Raw genomic sequence first — 21,796 nt, 5'->3', positions numbered from 1 at the left:
TTTACTAAAACTCTTTCTCAAGGCCATAAAAACCCTTAGGTTCTCTGAAAACAAACTATATAAACATTTGACCTCATGTTTACGTAAATGGGAGCTGTCATTAATGGAGCTGCGAAAAAAAATTGTCAGTAATCAACATTAACGAAACAAAAATATTTGAAAAAAGGCAGCACTAAAAAAATTTAAAAATTTCTGATGTAAGAATCCCTGATAATATCAAACCTATCTCCAATTTTGCCGCGCGCCCAACAAACCGTCCAAGTGTTCCAAATGCTTCCAAATTAGACCTAATGTTTCCGAATTATTCCAAATTATACGAACTGTTGAGTGAAATTCTTTAAATATTTTAAAAAAAAACAATGATACATTTTGTATAAATATCGAGTTAAATCTGCATAAAAACGTCAAAATTTCAATTCCAGAAGACTTTCATAGGGCACCTAATTTCAACTAGCGTTCTTTTGGACATTAGTGAGTCTGTGTTCAGGTTTCCAGGTCACTACATCTGGCAAACTTTAACAAAGTGGACCAAAAAAGCATATTTTGCGCCTTTTTGATGAAAAAAGTTCATAATTTAAAAACTTTTCAAAAATTTTAGCCAAAAAAACTTCAATCAAACAATTCAGCAGCGCTCGTCTATCTCTAACGGTAACAATAACACTCTACTGTTAAAAATTTTAACTCATTTTAAATTATATTAGTGAAATTGTGCCAAATTTTAAGCAAAAATTACTGAAAATGTGAATAAAAACTGTCGAATATTCACAAAATTTTCAACCTCGATAACTCCCTGTAAAAAACGAAACTCGAAAAAATCTTTTTCATATAATAGGATGCACCTGCTTTTTAATGATACAACTCACAACTCTCTACGATGAATATATCGATCGGCCAAAATTATGTGAACAAAAAAACCCAGTTGAGTATATAGTTCCTCCCTCCTCACTAAATTGGGGGTCGGAACAATTAATCTTGCTCAAGGAAATAAGGAAATAAAGTCAATTACGTTTCGTTCTTATTTAAGGTGACCCATAAGCTCTCAATGGGAAAAACCTCTGCCAAATCTATGACCAACTACATGATATTTACCTATAAGACCATTACGATATTGTATAATGTATATTAATTATGGTCAATCGGAAAAAAGACTTTTAACGGCAGTAGACCAATTATCAGCGTATGATTATGGAAGTGCATAAGTACTCTACAAAGGTAAAGAAATCAGAGAAGCCTTACTTGCGTAAGAAGAACAGGAGAATGAGGAAGAGGGTGATGAGAATGAGAATTCCGACTGATCCGAAGACAGTAGCCAGCACAACTCCAGCTGAGACGTCGTCATCCTCACTTGTGAGAGTCCGGATCTGATCAACGTCGAAGTCCGTCTTCAGTCTGCTCACTTTGTCCTGGCTCTGTTCCATCCTCTCTATCAACTCTGAAGCCTAGAAGATGACATTGTTGAAATACATTGTTGAAAGACATTGTTGAAATCCATCACACACTCAATGACAATGATGTTAGTAATAAAATTAGTACATGGAAATAAGTGAAACAACGCAAGGATATTGCTACGGAATATGTAATCAATTGTAATTGAAGATCCTTGTGTGTCTACAAAATGCTCACCCAGTTCAACACCGACACTCTACCATTTCTATACACAACTTTGGCATCATTTATCTCAACGTACTCGTTTTAAAAAGAAGTCATTCAATGTTTACGATAAGTTGATCATATGTTTTGACTTCTCACCGATGACTTTACCAGGATTTCCCTTAAATGGCGAAATAACAGACCTCGACAATTTGACTGGTGTTGTCTCTGATAGCATGGATGTAGAGATCAGTTTTGCTCTCATCTAGTGACCCATCTGAGTTCACATGAACTGCTATTTCATCCACTGTTACCTCAACGTCTCCTGTGAACATAATGAGACGATTTTCTATCGCACCCCAGTAAAACACAGTTCGAATACCGGTCATATAAATCTGTGCAATTTAGATTACTTTGTTGATCAACTGCTGTTCAAAAACACTTTGATCAGAATGATAGAAGAATAAAACTAGCCAAAAGAATTAACAAAGTAAAAAAAATCGCAAAACTTCAAACAATCTGTGAATCAAGGTAAAACTAAACAAACTTTTCTTCGACGAAGGTAAGAAAATTTCACCGGACAACTCCTCAACAACAATTCAGAGAAGTTTCTATACTTAAACAAATAATTAGACGTTAAAATGATTAGAAAAAAACATTGAGAAAAAACTGACTAAAAATCCGAAAAAACTGTAAAAAGGCGTCAAATAGCAGCACGTGAACAAAAATGTCACAATCGAGAAAAAGAGTTTTCATTCTAACAGCGTTTTTTCACTCGACTATTAGTGCAAAAAATTCACGCGGCAAAACCATTCGATTTTTGGATCTACTTCCATTAGCGGCATGACCAAAATCACAACTATATTTTGACTCCCAAAATTATGAAAGAAATCGCCCCACTAAAATACAAGTTCTTCGAATTGTAAAAAAAACATGGAGCAACAGCATCCGGAAATAACTCTAAGTCATTTCCAACAAAAAAAAATGAAAGTCCGAAAATAACAGTCTTAAAAAAAGAACATTTAGCCAAGTGTACAAAATACAAGTATTTATAAAAACCAAAAATTACAAATCTGCGCCGCAAAATAATACAAGCCGTGATAGACTCAGAAGAAGAACTACGAAAAACATACCCGGCAGATTGCCGGAAAATAGCCGCCGTTGATTCCAATAAGCATGATTGGGATTGAACGAATAGAATATATTGAAAAAAAGATTTTTGTAAAAAAATATTTTTCAAGTCCGATTTATTTTGATGGCATTTCGTAGATGAACAAAATTATGTTTCTTAGAGAGAGGCTACAGGGGCTACTATCAACACAAATAAGCATTAGAGGTGGTAACTAAGACTTATAGGAACGACGTTCAAATAGCGGGCATCTAAAATTGGGCTTTATGTGTTTATCCCGTTTCTATTTCTGACTTCAATTTTTTATACCGACACTGTTTATTTTGAATTGCTTTGCTTAGCAACTGATGTTCAAATTCACTTTTAGCAGAATGAGAAAAGAGAGAAACTAGCCTAGAGAAGTCAAAAAGATTTCACGCAAAATGTCGAAAAAGCGGCAAAATGGTAAAGCGAAAAAAAGTTTGACGAAGTAAAAAAAAATACGAGCGCAATAATAGCCGGCTGAGAAGATGAGGGCGGCTATTAATAAGAACATAGTAACCCGGGTTTCAGTTTCTTCTGGTCAATTTTAATTGAGAGAACACTAATTTTTTAAACAAAAATGTAATTATTTTTTTTCACCAACAAATTAAAAAAAACATCGCTAAAATACTCTTTCAAGTTCGCAAAATAGTTGAAATACCTTCAAATTAGAGTAACACTCCCTTGATTTACCAAAAAGCTTCAAAAACCAAAAGAAATTGAATATTATTACTTTAGTGTACAATAATGTTCTTACACAATATAAAAATAGAGTAAAAGGAACTGCTGAAAAACATAGCTCGAGTAACAAAATTTGCACACCTACATGTCTTGTTATGACTAAAATGATGTACAAAAATGACCAATTTTTTCTCCACTCTTTGAATTTGTTCAATGAATCAATTTTTCATTCCATGAGCTTCCATTTTTTCGCTCACTCACATATTGAAAGAATACAAATCGATAACGCCGTTAAAATGGGAGCGTTATAATAGCGGGCTGAGAAGATGACAGCCGATATTATAATTGACATTTAACTTCTTAAATTTCATGTATTTAACATTTAAACAAAAGCAGAGCTTCTTTTTTTAACCTACTTGTTACGCAAAATAAATACAGCTTATTGAAACAAACATAGCCGGCAGTTTGCCGGAAAATAGCCGCGATAGACGCTTGTGGCCCTACATGAATTGAAACAACCAAAGAAATAAGATTGACAGATCGACCACCAGTCCCTTAATAGACCACTTGACCTTTTGGGTTAGATTCGGACTGTCAACTTTATGACACATACGGTCTATACGGAAAAAGCCCTAAAAGGGCTTTTTCAAAATCCATATTCGAAATCAAAACTCAAGACTCTAATACTCAAGAATTAGGGCATATAAGTTTGGCACTACTTAGATGCACACTACTGATCTTCAAATATTAAATGTTCATAAAATTTAAAATTCCATAAGTGAGTTCTGAAGTCACTTTTTTCGAGGTGTCACGCAATTGACGTAAAAGCAAGCAGAAATGACGTCGCGCACTCAAATTTTAACTGCAAAGCACTATAAGTCACTGAAGTCATTGAAAAAGTCAATTCCAAGAAGTCAGGTCGTAAGAATCATCGATGGAGACGACGAATTAAGAAACATAGCAGGACAAGTCCTGACGTACAATTCAAAGAATTTTCATTGACTAAACAGAAAAGCTAGACCTAGAATGGACTTTGAGTGGATTGAGAAAACTATTTTAAAAAGATCAGATCAAAAAAATAAAAAAAAAAACAGAAAATCAATGTCAAAATGCCGCATGTGAACAAAAAAACCACTAGCGAGAAATGAAAATTTAATTCAAACAAAAAGCTAGGCCTAGAATGAGCTGTGAATGGATTGGGAAAACCATCTAGAAAAAAATCCGATCCAAAAAATCGAAAAAACAGTAAAAATCAGAGTGAAATTGCCGCATGTGAACAAAAAACCACTACCGAGAAACCGAATTTTTGTTCAAACACCGTTTTCTCACTCTACTTTAAAATTAGAGCGAAAAAAGTTCACGCCGCAAAACCACTCGCCTTTTCGTTCCATTTCCTGTTTCGGCGTGACCAAAATCAGTACTCCAAAATGACTTCAAAAATCATGAAAATGTGTGAACAGATCTTAAAAAAAACAGCGCCCCAATAAGATTCAAATTCTTTGAATTGAAAAAAAACAACGATGTCCCCAATAATAGCCGCTATCGCTTCGTGGCTATTAATAAAACTTTTTTTTGAAATTTTCCAGACCTTTATGGACAAGCTAAAGTTTGAAGCTCAAAATAGAATGTATAGTTATACTAAAAGTATCTCACCCCAACCCCAGAAATTGGCTCAAATCAAATCAGAAAACGCTTAGCTGGTCGCATCTTCTGCTTATTTCACTGATGGTTTCCTATCTTGTATCCAAAAAGTGAACTCACCAATGATGTCGTTCAGTTTTGTAATGAAAGACCAGTTGCCATTGTTATCTCGGGCTACATCAGAAACAGGTCGGTTAATGGTGATTAACAACCTCTGGGTCTCTCTCAACAAATATACCTAAAGACAACACAGTTTGCCTATCCCGCTATATCATTCCACAGGTGTGAAACTTTGCTTTCTGAGCTCCCGTGCCTAACTCTCAGCAGAATTCAGTACTCAGTCAGGGTCTAATTCAGGTCACATTTTGCACTGAATTTGTCTGATTCAGAGCTAATTCAGTGATTCCTTCTGAATTGTCTTCTGATTCAGAGGAATACAGAATATATTTTCTGAATTTTGCTCTGATTCAGAGAAATTCAGAAATCAATTCACAGTTGGTTCTGAAATCCTTCTGAATCAGTACTAAAACTTAAATTTTAATTCTCTGAAAATGTTCTGAATCAGTACTGATTGTCACTGAACTGTAGGTACGGGCTATAATTCAAATTTCACAGTATAGACAATAAGAAAAACCTGAAATTGGAAAAAATACAATTAGATATGAGTTACACGAGCGTCCAGTACCTGGTGAAAAACGGAAAAACGGTATACCCCAAACTAAGTTTTCTTGTTTATAAATTGATCTCAGAAGTAATCTCTGTTGCTCTACTAGTTGTTAAGTGGTCGAGGTCAATCTGAGGCACTGAAATTGCCGCTTGAGATTCAAGTTTGAATCTTTCCTGGAAGTCATCTAGTTTAAAAAAAAAACTATTTAATGCAAAAAACTCGAACAGTAATCCTGTGATAAACATCCTTGCTCAGTTTTTTTGAGTTAGATTTGACAAAATCATTAACGGTATTGTACCTGTAGACATCATCCATGTCAGATATAGATCTGTTTGCAACTTTCAAATCCAATTGCAGGTCTTTATTTTACTCTATAAAAATCTTCCAAGCTTGCTTACTAACCGTTACTTGACATGTAGCATTGTGATTCTGACTCGAATCAAAGACAATCACGTCCAGATCTGCATATCCAGATGCTGTTTCTGGAAATTTTATTGTCCTGGTTATGAGTCCAGTTGAGGAGTTAATTGCGAATGTGGACATAGGATCTGGAGAGAAGCCATCAATGTCCAAGTCTCTAAGTTGGATTCGTTGAATGCTGTACCGGAGGGCATTCTGGTCAACAGTGTCTGGATCTGTGGCTGCAACTTGGATCACCTCCGTGTCAGTCTGGGTATCGACAGCAATACCTGTCACAATGAAGAGTTTGATTTACACTGGAAATCTCTCTCGGAAATAAGAGCAAGGCCATATTCAAAATAAAACTAGCAGACGCAAAAAAAAACATTTTTATGGCAAGATGTTAAGAGTATTGCTGTTAATAGACGGCTGGCAACAGCAAATTGATCAAAAGCAACTCCCTTCTTTTAAATATGTTCTTGTTCTGCAGTACTGGATGATTTGATTTGATTTTAATATCTTTCTTTTATATATTTCTAGACCCTCAATTTTGTCTACCCTCATTGACAGAAGATCGCATTCATCACATAACATCATACTATTCAAAAATAACCCAACTAAATGAAAGTAATTTTAGTTGACCGGATAAAATTCTCTTTAGTCATTTACTTACCCTTGACATATACTTGCTGTGAGAATACAGGTGAGTTGTCGTTCACATCATTCACAGCGATGATGACCTGCTGATCATCGAAAGTGGGATCAGTCAGATTGGTCCTCTGAGAAGCCATCACTGTCAGAGTGTACTGCTCAGTAGTCTCCCTGTCCAGAGAACCCTCTACTGTGATCCACCCAGTGGTCGGGTTTAAAGAGAACACTGATGCTTCGTTTCCTCCTAATGAAAAAATTTAGGCAACTTACCTGTCAAATCATATCCCTACATATCATAGTTCTTTAATTTTTCTGAAGAAAAAAACATTTTTAACACTAGAGTAAACTAACAAATATATAGTAGCGACCTGCTACTTTGTTTGAGTGTGCTCGAGAGATTTGGGTTACGGAAGACATTCAGAGAGCGATTAAAGAACAGATAACAGTAACAAATGAAATGACGAACAAAAAACAACAAAAAGCAAGATGATAAACACTTCTCTTATGAGCTTTGTCGTCTGACGAAATGTAAAACAAAAAAAAACTTTTGTGGCACGACTCACGAGACTCGAAATCGATTACCATAATGCTTAAGCATCTGTCGGGAGTGAGAATTGCATTAATTAGTACGTATGGTAAATATTCGCGATGAGAATATATCTTACAAAACCCCGATAGTGAAATGCGGTGCGATGTTACTCCTGACTTAAGTTAGCTGAATCTGCAATTCCCTTGGCGTAGGAGAAAGAATTGCGCTACTATCTCGATTTTGCAAAACTAGAACGAGTATAAATGAGATAGCAGACGCGGATTCCCTTTAGTGTGAAAAGAGTTGCGGTTTTCATGGCACAGTTAAAGAACAAAAAGTTTGGTCAGTAATTGCGGCGCCGTAGAGGGATATAGCACTGGAACTAAAGAGTTAAAATGAGATGAGAAATGACATTAAAGTATTAAGTTAACTCTAACAGTATTAATTTAGAGAAACAAAGCAGTATAAATCACATTTCTTCCTTGAGGGAATTTTTTTTTCTAGTTATAATATCTAAGAAGATTAAAAATTGAAGCCAATTTGATGAAAATTTTTTCACATTTGCAAAGTATTAGATGTCACTTTTCGATTCGCTAGCTTTTTGTATATTAAGAATTCGTCACCAAAGAAAAAACTGTGGGGGCTTGCATTTGCTTCGCGATTTAGCGGCCAGACCATTGTTTTTCTTGTTTGAGTGGTCGACATTTATTTGGAGAAGGTGGTTGATTGGCAGATGGTCCCTGATGTGTGTGTGTGTGTGTGTGTGTGTGTATGTGGGGGGGGGGGGGCAGGTTTTATTGACTGGTTCGATGTATCCTACTAAGTAATTGGATGTGATTAGCGAAATCTTTTGCTTTGTCGAGAAGGTTCTTTGCTTTTAGCCAACATTAGTTGTAGTTTTTGTGGGAGAACAGGGATTGAACTGGAGCTGTCTGAATTGTTCTGTGGTGCAGATGACATTGGCTGGTGTTGAGACGGACTTCGCACTGCGACTTATTGGGGATTGTGAGGCATTGTGGCAAGTCGTAACATCAACGCGCGGCACACGTTCGAGTGAATGATTGATACTCAGCTCTTGACATCGACCAACCTTTGACATTTCACCCGGGTACTTCTTTCAGCTCTGCGTCTGACCCCTTTTGCATATTTGACTAAATTCTCGTCAGTTGTTGTGACGCTAGTTGAATTGGTCGACAATTTGCATCTTCAGCAGAAGTCTTCGATCTTTCTTCTTTAGCGCAAAAATAAGACAACTCAGAATTACGGTTTGTAAATTCCTTGCCTCCTGGTTGTACAACATGTGACGTGTGATCAACAATTTTAATAAACAAGGGTCAGGACGATAGTACACCGTACAACACATTTGAATTCACCCTGCTGTTTTTGGGTTGATTTTTTGACAGTTATAGATATTAGTTCGGTGAACAGTTAGTCCCAGTTTTGTGTGATGAATTTTCTTAGTTCAACCTGTGGATCATCGTTTTTTTTGGGAGGTAGCTTGAATAGTTTTTGTTCCTATTCTTCTCTGTATTACTGCGTAATCTGTCGCCCACTGCGTACTCTTCGCTCATCAGCAATTTCACTGTAGTTTCACTGTACGCGGATTGGCTCAGTACTTTTGTTGCTGTAAGACGTATTGGGTTGACAACCAAAACGCGATCAAAATGGAGGCAAATTTATTTTTTTTTGCATATTTTTAGTTGACATATATTTGGGTTAAGAGATATTTTTCAGTTTAATCGATTTTGCGCTGCCACTTTTACACATGCTAGTTGTCTTATTATTGTATCTTTTAAACATTCAACTATTCCTATTGCTCTAAGGTCATGCATTAGCGCCTCATATAACTCAAACTTATTAGGGTAAAAAAATGTCACGATTGGCTGACCAATATGATTGCGTGCTTGAACTTTTCTAATGGCTCAAGGAACGCTGTGCAAGGGAACAACAAATTGAGAAATTTATTTTTCTTTTGTTGCGAAACGTGTTCATAAAAACTTTAACGGTTAAAAATTTTGAAAGTCGACTTTGGGAAACAAAAAAGAAGAATTGCTGCTTTTTCGTTATAAGTGGGTCCCCCAAAATCTCATTGTAAATCACATTAGAAACGGAGTTTTAAAGTTTGCCACTTTTGAAAGAACCATAAGTAAAGGATGTTAACCGATTTTGTACAGAGGTCGCACATTTCAGCTTTGTCAAAAATACCGTGGTTCATGTAAGGCCAGAATGCATGGATCCCAAAATCTGTCACCCCCAACTGTCTGGATTAGTGCTATGCATTGCAACGACGTACGCATTTTTACGTCAGCTGGGTATTGCAATTTTGCCATCATTATATACCCAAACAGACTTCATATGTAAGCCCCGTCAAAAACTGTGTATGTATGGCAATAATTATTAACACGGCTCCTCGTTTTCTCTCAAATTGCAGTCATTTTTTCTTTAGAACCGAATCCTTAGTTGTGAAGCTCACTACTCAAGCCCTCCTGAGTTTGTTTCGTAACGAGTAGTATCGGGAGTTGTTTGGGGTTTGTCATGGCTTATGTTGACCGGCTTGTTACATTGATTGTCGAATTTACCGATGGTCCCGGCATATCTTAAAACCTCGCATTTGATGCTGTTGCTTGCTTTGTCTAGTGGAATGTTTCTTCATGGCAACTTAGGATAATCCCTAAGATCGCAAAGAGAGCGGCAATTGAAATGAGTTTCGATAACGGCTGATTCGGAATGCAATTAAAGATAAAATATAATGTTTATTGGGTTGTTTTTGGCCAATACTAGACAGAACAGAATATGGACTCCGCAAGCGCGCTTTTAAGATAGCGTTACTGCTAATTGATGTCGGGTTTTGCGGTTTAAAACCAACTGATAGATTCAAATAAGGACTGTTTTTATTGGGTGGATTATGTGGCTCGATATTAAAATAATTTGATACCTTCATAGAAAAACGTTTCATACTATGTTACATGACGCCCAATTTGTTAAGAACGATTTCGTCGTCGTCGTGTTAAAAATTTGCACCAATCTGTTGGGACTTTCGTAAAACACTCAACTAATCCGTTTTTTGAACCTGTATCTATAACCCTGAATCTATCAATCAAACAAATTAGACGACTATTATAGGATTTATTTATTCTGTGTTCTTTCGTATTAGAAAATAGGGCTCTAACAGAAGTCATGTTTTTGGAAGGGGCGTCCATAACAGTAGTTTTTACAATGCTCCATTGGCCACTATAAAGCTATTCAAGTTCATTTTCAAGGTATCGCTCTTCAACCGTATTGAGTAACTGCCAGTGCTAGTATTTGCATTTTTTTATATATTTTCGTTGCTCAAGAGCTTCACCCATCCACACTGAGAGGCGTCACATTTGATTCACGTCTCCAGAGTTAAATTGAAGTGCTTCTGTTCCATAGTGGTTGCTATATTCTCCGGTATCTCTTGGAAGTGCAACTCATGAAAGTCCAGTCTGATGATTTTTCCAGTTTTTTGGAAAATCCAGTTTCCAGGTTTTTCCAGGTACTGATCCCACAAGCGACTCAATTGGGACAACCGTAAAGCTGTTGTTGTTGTTGATGACTGGTGCTACGATGCAGCCGATGGTCAGAACTGGTTTGTTCTGGAACACTTTTGGCTCTTGTTGTTGATTCTTTTATGCTCACTGAAGCGATCAGCACTTATTCAGAAATTCATTGGCAGATGATAAGTTAAAAAGAAACAACCACTATCTGAGTCCAAAGCAGTGTAAAAGCAGTATTTGCAATTCATATTGATATGTATTGTCGTGCCATGTTTTGTTCAGACTGATTGGTCTGCACAGCGACGTAGTTGCATCGGATGAACTGCACTTAGAATCATATTCCTGATTATAAATTCCGAATTGGTTCACTTATCACTTGAGGGCTCTGGGCAATACATTTGATTTGTTCGCAGTTTTGTGTAACTTGACAATTGGGACGAGTTCTTTCTTCCGCATAGATTGATAGGTTGGCAGAGTGGTACAAGAAACCACAATGGTTACCTTTCTTGCAACTCGCCAGACACAGATGCATACAGATTTGCAATTCTATGTCCACACTTGGCCACAATATCAGCACGTCTTATTCACGGGGCGATTGTCACTTTGTCACTGCAATTGTGTCTAGAAGACCTGTTTCCGTTTGGATTGACTTTACATTGTGTGAGATCCTCTGTTATTTTTGCAGCCCCGTTATTATATTTATGGCAATGGTTAAATCGTGTTAAGGTTCAACTCTAGCTGTCAGCAACTCTTTGCATATCACTATCTATCATATATTTGATGAAAAATGTTGCATGCTACAGCCTCGTCATAGTAATAAAAATTGCGTTTTTCGGCAAATTCTTTCAGTTTAGAAAAGGTATTTCCAATATATTCAGCTTTTTGCGAGAAAGGTGCACCGCTCGAAAGTTTTTTTTTTCTGGGATGAATGAGACTTGTTTTCTAACATTTCTAGAGTTGTCTGGTTGTCAGCTTGTTAAAAGTTTTATGCATGAATTTTTTAATTCAATTTTGCTTCCCTCTGTGTCGATACTGAAGTATACCAGAGATACACATTTTTAATCGAATTGGGCCAAGGGTCGATAAGAGCAAAGAAAGCTAATTTCAGTCACTTTTTGGCATTTCAACTTCAGTTGCAGCTTGAGTTGTGCGTTTCTAGAATTTCTCTCTCTCTCTCACACATACACACACACACACACACACACACACACACACACACACACACACACACACACACTCTTTTTCACTCCCTCTCTCTCTCTCTCTCTCTCTCTCTCTCTCTCTCTCTCTTTCTCTTGTTCATGATAGTCCGTTGCATCTTCAACTGCTTCTTGACACTTATGATCATGAGGAAATAATACCAGAGTAGGCTTGCCGTCTGGAAGTCTATCCCAAATGATGTTTTTTCTGACAAGAATTGCTAGCTTCACTTGAGTTCTCCACTTTTCCCATCGAAGAAGAGGTTCGGTTATATGGAGAGGTGAGTCAACCACGAGTCTCAATTCGATGTTCTGACTGCGCCATGTCGAAAGTGAAAGATTCAGTAGTACGAACTTTAAGTATTAGCGATGAGAATCATACCTAAAAATCTCAAATAGTGGATCGCAGTGCGATTTTAATCCTAACATAATTTTTGTGAATCTAGAATTCACCTATCGTAGGAGAAAACAACATGCTACTATCTCGAGTGGTCAAAATGGAGAGAATAATTATAATTGATATAGCAGACGCTAAATTATTATACAAGTGTGAACAGAGTTTATTTTTGCGGTAAAATTATGAATAAAATGTATGAACAAAATTTCGGAGCGGTAGAGGGCAAAGATTAAAGTCAACATAATTAATATAACCGACTAACGTCGGATGAATTGCTCTCAAACGACCGGTGAGCGGTTGACTTCATCAGTAGCTAGCCACGGTTTAGTAAGGCTAGCTTTAGCTTGATTCGACTCTGAAACTTTTAGTTTTCTAGCCTTGTTAGTAAATAAATCAAAGCAAAAACTGATATTTCAAAAATTGGCAAAATATTGCAAAACTTAAAAGAACAATTTCCAGGTTTCAAAGTGAAAATGTTCAAAACTATTATCTGACTCTGAGTTATGTCAAGTAACCCATCTGTGAGACTAGAAAAGCTTCGTTGGCAAGATCGTTAAACTCAGAAAAAGGACGAAAATATTCAAAAACTTTGAAAACGACCGAAAATTTTAACAAAATATTGCAAAAATTCTTGATATTGAAATCTTCAAAACCATTTCAATGTCTCAAGAGACTATCCAGTATCCCTATTTCAAGCTTTAAATATTTTCACTGGCTTATAAAGATCAATAAATCTGGAACATGATAATAATTTTCCGAAAATTTGAATAAAGTGAAATTTTTTCAAAAAATTGCGCAAACTCGAGTCATTAAAAAATTGATAACCATTCCATTAATTATGGAAACTAACATCAAACCTTGGAGAGATCCCTATGACACTGGTGCCGAGAAAAAATTGATTAAAAAATCAAAAATAAAAGATTCAAAAAACTTGCAAATATTTCTAAAAACTGCTGATAAAAAAATCTTGAAAATCATTCCATTACATCCAGAAGCTTTGCAGTAATCAATGGCCAAAAAACAATTTCCAGTAACTAATAATCAAACCCTAACGCAAATTTTCTGTTTGGCTGAAAAACCTGCATAATGACCATAAAGGTCAAAAAAATTGAAAAAAAATGCAAGTTTTGTAGAAAAAAACGGTAAAATTGTGTTGAAATCTTGAAAAGCTTTATATTACAATTAGAAACTAGACAGTAACCTATTGCCAAACCCTAGAGGAGGTTCCTCGGCTCTTGAGGCTGGAGAAACCTAAAAACCGGCAAAAATTTTCAAAAAACTTGAAAAAATGCAAAAACTTTGAAACAATAAAAGCTATTCCATGGCAAATAAAGTTATTCCAGTAAATTATTATCAAATTCTTAATGACGTTTGATGGTTGCTGCATCTGGAAAGACGTGAATAATGAAAAATAAATATAAAAAAAATTGAAAAAATTTGCTCGTTTTGTCAATTAAAAATGATAAAAATAGTGATGTTAAAATGTTGAAACTATTCCACTAGAAACTACACAGTAATCTATTTTAAAAAGCTAGAGGAGGTTCCTTGCCAACTAGGGCGGAAAAAACTCAAAAATTGATAAAACTTTTCAAAAAGCTTGAAAAAATGGTGAAAATTAGAATAAAATTACGTGTTCGAACGTAGCCACGGGGAGGGGGGCTGATGGGGAGGGGTTGGGCAACAGTGGCTTGGTGGGCAACAGCGCGGTCGGGGGTTGGGGGCAAAAGTGGGGGGGGGGTCAACAGTGGGGGTGTCTTGTCTTCAACCTCTAAGAACCGCCCTCGACACCATAAGTATAAGTCTCCAAAACAGTTTGAGCTGAAACAGAGCTGAAAGGCTCTAAGAACGCTCAATACCCGCTGCGCGCTACCTGTTTATCTTGTTTTTGAAGGCGAAAAGTCAAAAGCGTCAGACGAAAAATTCGTCAAGCCAAAAATCGCATTAAAAAAGGCGGACAGGACTAATATAATTGCTACAAACTTCGTTTGAGAGCAATTAAAAATGTTTAAAAGAGATGAGAAATGAAGTTAAAGAATTAGATCTGCAGTATCAATTTCATTTAAGTAAATTTTTTTGCGCACGAGGGTAATTATGAGCAAAAAAAGCCTAAAAAGTCGCGTGTTTTTGCACTCTAGAATGATATTTCGACTTCAACGTTTTCTCTCGATAGTAAAGATACAGTATCAAGGGAAAGGGAAGGAGCCGAGTTGCGGTTTTTTCCTTTGATCTTAGCATACCTGTAATAGTATAACTGGTGGGCTCATTGTCAGATGTGTCTTTATCGAGTGCCACCACTGTTCCCACATGCTCGCCCTGAGTGGCATTCTCATCCACAGACATGAACACCTGTACAACAAAGTTGCGTCTATCTCCTTACTCGTTACGAACTGGGGAGTCCAATTGCTTCAATAAACAAATGGAGAGCAATGCGATAAAAACAATAGTTAAAAACTTGAAAAATATTTTTAAAAAATTCTGCTTCTTCAGTTTGGCTAAACACTATTATTAACAGGTTTTGCCATGTAGGATTGCAAAATGAACCAACAAAGGGCTTAGAATAGCCTCAAAAGACCTTTTGACAATCAGTTTTTCAAAACTCAAAATGATTACAACTTGATTGTAACATGAACAAACTTGATTACAACGGTTTTTAATAGAAAAACCGGAAAAAATCAAATCACTCATCTTGATATAGTTTTAACAGATATTAAACAACGTGCACTGACAATTAGTTTGGAACATAAAGCAGATTCTCTGCAATTTGAAGCTCAGAAAGAGCAATCAGTCACAATAAAATAATCTTAAGCAAGCTAAAAGTGAAGCAATGAGTTTTCATGCGAGAAGCAGCGAACTAGTAAATGACTGATCAGTTTCTAATCGAATTTACCTCGCAGTGAAAATAAACCCAATTGACGAAATAATCACCAATTTGTTAAACTAAATCCAATTGAAAAGTTATCTCTGAAATTGTCACCAAAAATCAAGAAATCATCAAGTTTTGTTGTTTTGGAAAAAAATCCGTTTAAAATGATTTTCCGTTCATTTGTAATATATTCGCGCAATTTACAATAATGATTAGACAAAAAATTAAAAAAAAACAAAGCAAACATTTTCTATTCAAAAGTTACGCGACAAATCAAAGAAGTGTCACGTTAGAATTATTAACAGTTTTATCCCTGAATTAATGAAAGTTTTTCTATTTTAATTAACTCTTACAGCTGCATTATGTTTTCGGATGATTTATTCAATTTTTGGGCAACTTAAAAAAATCACATTTCAATGTCGACCAAGCATAAATATAGAAGACGGTGGTAGTGTTCGCAAAGATAAACTGATAACATATTTCGTCGTATTTTCTCAAAAGACTGTTGTTTTTCTGCTTTCTTGTTACAAGTTTCCAACAGGTGTTCAATCCGACTAATCGTTACCATCAAAACCTTTAATTGCCCGGTGAAATTGATCCTGGCCAGTGTTTTGCATCAATATAAAAAAACTACATTTTCAACATCAAACATTTTTGATGTTAAGTGAAAACATTCAAAGTACTCCTATAAAACATTCATTAAATCGAATTGCTGATTAAATTGAAACAATAGTTTCAATTTAATCATCAGTTCAATTCAATAGAAGTTCTTAGGACTCCTTTGCATGTTTTCATTTAGCTTAATAATATCAATTTCGCCGGGCAATTTAAGAATTTTTTATGGCTATTGTTAGTTGAACTGATTATGTAATGGAGTTTTGTAATCAGAAAAACCAAAAAATGGACATTTGAACAGCACAAACATCAAGGTGAATTTAAGTCTGGAGTAGGTTTGCGAAATGTTGCGAAGAGCCCATAAAAATCCAATTCTGTACTTTTACATCAAATTAACACATAAATTGATGCTGATTTATAATGAGTAGAGGTTACAATGCATAGTGCAAACCTGTGGAAAAATAAGGAAAAAATTGAAATTTTTCTTTTTCAAAAAAGTTTTTACGATTTGAGTTTTTAAAAATAACCGACTAACAACGGGTGAATTGCTCTCAAACGACCGGCGAGCGGTTGGCTTCGTCAGTAGCTAGCCACGGTTTAGTGAGGCTAGCTTTAGATTAATTGAAGGGGCGTAGGGTGAGCACAGTGGGGGTGCAGTGGAGCACAATGGGGTGTGAGATCAATTTCTAAGAAACGTCTTTCGCACCATAAGTATAAGTCTCCAAAAAAGTTTCTGTTAATCGCAAACTTGAGGACTAGTGGGCTGAACGGCTCTAAGAGAACTTTATCTAAACTGGGCGCTGCCTCTTTATTTCTTTTCTGAAGACGAAAGTCAAATGAGCCAGACGAAAAATTGGGCAACTAAAAAATTGCATAAAAGAGACAAACAGTATTAATGTATTTGCTACAAATTGCTTTTGAGAGCAATTAACAATGATTTCCTAAAAAATGAATTTTGAGTCATTTGTGATAAAGCATTTCTACTATAACTCATTGTTAGTGAGGATCAGAGATGATGACATTACGCCGCATAACAGCAGCTGAAGTGCGGCATCAACAAAGAAAGAGAGAGTGAGAGAGAGAGAAAAAAGGTGAATCGCATACTTGGAGACTAGTGAGCTGAAAAGCTCTAAGACAACTTAATGCCCGCTGGGCGCTACCTCTTTATCCACTCTCTGGGGACGAATTGTTAGATGAGTCAGACGAAAACTCGGTCGAGCGAAAAATTGCGTAAAGAGAAACAGGATTAATATATTTGCTACAAACTGCGTTTGAGAGCAATTAACTATGATTTCTTAAAAAGTTCTAGTTAAGTCATTAAAGATAAAGCTTTTCTACTATAAGTTAGCGTTAACAAAGATAATAGATGATGACATCACGCCACATAACAGCAGCTGAAGTGCGGCATCAACAAAAAATTAAGGAAAAAGAGAGAGAGAGAGAGCTAGAAATATTTTCCATGATGGGATTCGACTCTGCAATTTTAGGTTTTCTAGCTTTTTTAGTAATTCAATCAAATAGGAAAAACTGATGAGCAAAAGAAAACCTTCGAGATTTCGCAGTGGAAAAATGTGACTATGCAGCAGCTTATTACCAAACCTTTTGAGGAGTCCCTGGGCCACTGTTGCCAGCAAAAATTTAAAAAATGGGCGCTATTTCTTTATCCCCACTCTGAGGACAAAAAGTCAAATGTGTCAGACAAAAATCAGTCAAGCGAAGAATCAAATGAAAAAAGACCAATAGGACTAAAATAGTGGCTACAAATTTCGTTTGCGAGCAATTAACAATGATTTTCCAAAAAGTGCTAGTTAAGCCATTTACGGTTTAAAAAAATGTCCATACATTTGTACTGTAATTCAGCGTCAATGAGGTCGATAGATGATGACATCACGCCACATAACAGCAGCTGAAGTGCGGCATCAACAAAATAGTTAAGGAAAGAGAGAGAAAGAGAGAGAGTGTGAGAGAAAGAACATTCTAAAGAGAAAGAAAAAGGGAAAAAAAGAAAACCAAACCGAGAGAGAGAGAGAGAACTAGATATTTTTTCCATGATGGGATTCAACTCTGCAAGTTTAGTTTTCTAGTCTTGTTAGTAAACCAATCTTATAGAAAAAAAACTGAAAAAGGCAAAATTAAAGAAAAAAATTTTCAACTTCGCAGTAAAAAAAGTTCAAAACCATTGTTTGTCTCAAAAGTTCTGTCAAGTAACCCATCTCCAACACTTAAAAAGTTTGTTGTCCAGTAGGGGTTGTTAAACTCAGAAAAGGACAAAAAAACATTAAAAAATTTTGGAAACAACTGTAATTTTTAAAAATCAGGCTAAAATTCAAGATATTAATATCTTAAGAACCACTTCATTGTCTCAAGAGACTATCGAGTATCACTGTTTTAAGCCTAAGAAGATTTCATTGGCTAAAAAAGATCCATAACGAATGAAGAAAGAACACGACAGAACAAAGAAGATCCATAACTAAATAAGAACAAAAAAAAAGTTTCCAAAAATTTGAAAAGAATTTTATCCAAAAATTACTAAAAATGGAGGCAGAAAAATATCGATCACCATTCAATTATCTCTGCAGCAGAAGCTTATCTAGAAAATCCATTCCATCTAGAAACTTTGCAGCAGCTTATTATCAAACTGTGGAGGAGGTCCCAGGGCCCCTGCTACCGGAAAAACCAAAAACATGAAAAAATTGCAAATAATTTTAAAAAATGCTTCAATTCTTGATGTTAAAATCCTGAAAAACATTCTATTACATCTACAAACTATGCAGTAATCCATTATCAAACCCTATAGGAAGTTCAGTGTCTCTTGAGACTAGAGAAACCTACAAAGTGACAAAAAATTTCAAAAAAACTTAAAAAAATGCAAGTTTTACTAAAAAAATTTCTGAAATTTGTGATATTAAAAAGCTGAAAAATAGTCCATGACCAAAAAAAATTTCCAGTGACTTATTGTCAAACACTAACGTATTTTTTCCGGGCCTTGAGGCTCATAAAACTGAATAACGACTCTAAATCTCGAAAAAACGAAAAATACGGCAAAAATTGTAATAAAAATGCTTAAATTCGTGATGTTAAAATCTTGCAAGACATTCTCTTACATCTAGAAATTACACAGTTACCTATTTTCAAACCCTAGGGAGGTTATTTGGCTCTTGAGACTGAAAAAACCTAGAAAACGACAAAAAATTTCAAAAAAAAGATTTTCAAAAAATTGCTAAAATTTGTGACAGTTAAAAGTTTAAAAAAAACTATTCCATGGCCAACAACAAAAATTTCTCAGTAACTTATTATCCGACCCCTTAGGAGTTTTTCTGGCCCTTGGGTTTGGAAAGACCTAAATAAGGAAAAATAAATGTAAAAAAGTTTAAAATTGCACGTTTTTATCAAAAAATCAAAAAATGCTAAAAGTCGTGATGTTAAAATGTTGAAACAATTCCATTACCACTAGAAACTGTGCTGTAGCCTATTATTAAAACCTAGAGTAGTTTTTTGACACCTATAGCTAATAAAAATCAACAAATAACAAAAATTTTCAAAAAGCTTGAAACAAAACTTGCAAAAAACTAAAAATTTGCGTCTTTTTTAGCAAGCGGTGGTTCGACGGTGGCTGGAAACGGGGGGGGGGGGAGAGAGATGTACCAAGGGCTTATTGGGGGGGGGGGGGTGGGTGGGTTGGGCAACAGTAACAGTTGGTGTTGGGGGGTTAACAGCGCGCGGAGGGCTGGGGGCAATAGTCGAGGGGGGGGGGGGGGGGGTCAACAGTAGAGGGGTCTTCAACCCCTAAGAACCGAGCTTCACACCATAAGTATAAGTCCCCAAAAAAGTTTCAGCTGAAACAGAGCTGAAAAGCTCTACGAGCACTTAAGCACTTAATGCCCGCTGGGCGCTTCCTTTTTGTCCTGTTTTTGAGGACGAAAAGTCAAAAGCGTCAGACGAAAAATTGGTCAAGCGAAAAATCGCATAAAAAAGACCGACAGGACTAATATAATTGCTACAAATTTCGTTTGAAAGCAATAAATAATTTATTTAATGCGGAAGTACACTCGTTATGGCTTCATATTTTTCGAAGTACCCGTTAACTGAATTTTGCGGTCAACTCCAGGCTAACAGAGAACTTAAGTTTACATCTAAAGTCATCAAGCATCGAGAACAGAAAATAGATTAAGAAAAAAAAGAAAATTAGACCTTCACTGCTCACCACAATTTTATCTGTTGTTTTCGTCTCATATATACCAAGTTTAGTTAGTTATGCGTAGTTTCCATCAAAATTTGTTTTGATTGAATCATGGGAGGTGGGTTTGAGACTGAACGTAGGTGCCCTTTGAAATTGCGTCTTTTTTTCTTAACAAAAGAAAGACATAATAATGTTCAGTTAAATTTGCCGTTGAATCAAACACTAATGTTAAAGAGGCCTTAATTTTCAAGTAAAAAGAGATATTCTAGATGCAACAGAAACCAACTAAAGATTTAAAACAGATTTAAAAAAGTCTTCAACTTAGATTGATTTCTTCCTTTCTCTCTAGAAAATCAGTTTCTTTGGTAGTTTTCCTGTACATAATGAATAAAACGGTTTTTGGTTCGGATGTGGTTTCTTTTGAACAAAATTGAATAAAAAACACTCATTATAAGGCAAACAATTGTTATCAAAGTTCAGAAATAATCGTTTTTTAGTTTTCTTTTATAAAAAATTTTGTAGTCCGATTTTGATGGCCAGTCTTGAAAACTTTGGTGTTGGTGATTTAAAAAAATATTTTGAATTAAAAAAGAAAAGGCCTGAAACCGTTACTAAGAAGAAGAGAAAGAGGTTGCAAAAAATCACTTATAAATTGTGGTTTTGTTTACACCTTTGAGTACTTAATTGTTATAGGGAAGGGAAATCTTATCTGTGTTTATTTTTCAAACAGAATTGCATAATAAAGCGCAGTTATTGCTATTGTTATATAATTTATTCATAATTTTTCCAGGAATTTTATTGATATAATTTGATATCTTTAACCCCACCCCTCCCCCATAAAAAAAGGAAATCTTTCCCTTTTTGCTTTTCCTGTATTGAATTTAACTTTTTAAACAGCTCACCATTTCCAACCTGCAATAGATTTAGTACTTTTCTTACAAAAACCAAAAATAACATGTAGGGGCTACGAATTGGTGTTTCCTTTTTTCTCTGCGGTGTGTGAACAAAAAGTAAAAATGGGTTCAAAGAAAATCGATTTCGCTTATATATAGTTCTCAATTTTGCGAAAACAAATCATGAAGCATAACAGCTCCTATAAAATAAATATACACACTTGCAGGCATTTAAATCGGTGTTGTCTTACTATGTTGCTATGATCCTGGACAAGAGCATCAAAAATATGAACAAGCTTTTTGCAGGAACGAAGCGTTGAAACGTTAAACAAAGCAAACTATTTTTCGCCAAATTGCTCCTTAAGTACGGGCAGAGTTAAAAAGACCCTGTGAATTTATCGAGGCTGGCTTCATCAGGTGGTTATAAAGACAATTGTATTGAAAATAGAAAAATCCCTGAAACTAGCGCAGCATTATCATTGCACTGTTTGCATGGAAATTGTGCCTTCTCGGGAGTTTCGGGAAACAGCGACTGCACACCAGTAAAAGTCCATAAGCACATGTTAAAATATAGTGGCAGTTAGGCAGTTAGATTTTAGCATTGCCAAAAGTTTCCCAGAATTGTATTCTAACTTAGTTAAACCGCAACTTCGCTTTTTATTGGAAATAAATTTCCGATTTCTCAATAGTGATGTACGATGATTTCGTTTGTAGGGTTAGTTGTGGTTTTCAAACTTTCTTGAGCAGCGTTTTTTACAATAAAAGGAAAACTATATTGCAACTGAGCTCCAAGACATTTTTCAAGACGCTTGCCTTAAGTCGC

At 35.6% G+C, this 21,796-nt stretch overlaps 1 protein-coding gene across 1 annotated transcript in view; it reads right to left on the bottom strand.

Annotated features, from left to right (window-relative positions):
* LOC142340435 (cadherin-23-like) overlaps positions 1–21,796 on the bottom strand; it is a 144,221-nt gene that overhangs the window by 10,205 nt on the left and 112,220 nt on the right. Inside the window, exons 24-29 of the mRNA XM_075391011.1 lie at positions 14,660–14,768; positions 6,802–7,023; positions 6,132–6,418; positions 5,183–5,300; positions 1,794–1,915; positions 1,237–1,439 (exon numbers count right to left, since the gene is read on the bottom strand). Of these exons, the coding sequence (XP_075247126.1) occupies positions 1,237–1,439; positions 1,794–1,915; positions 5,183–5,300; positions 6,132–6,418; positions 6,802–7,023; positions 14,660–14,768 (1,061 nt within the window). The remainder of the gene's footprint in view (positions 1–1,236; positions 1,440–1,793; positions 1,916–5,182; positions 5,301–6,131; positions 6,419–6,801; positions 7,024–14,659; positions 14,769–21,796) is intronic.

This window comes from Convolutriloba macropyga, chromosome 5 (genome assembly GCF_964194025.1).
Source record: "Convolutriloba macropyga chromosome 5, txConMacr16.3, whole genome shotgun sequence".
NCBI classification, from domain to species: Eukaryota; Metazoa; Xenacoelomorpha; order Acoela; family Convolutidae; genus Convolutriloba; species Convolutriloba macropyga.
This window is presented reverse-complemented; position numbering and strand designations above follow the sequence as displayed.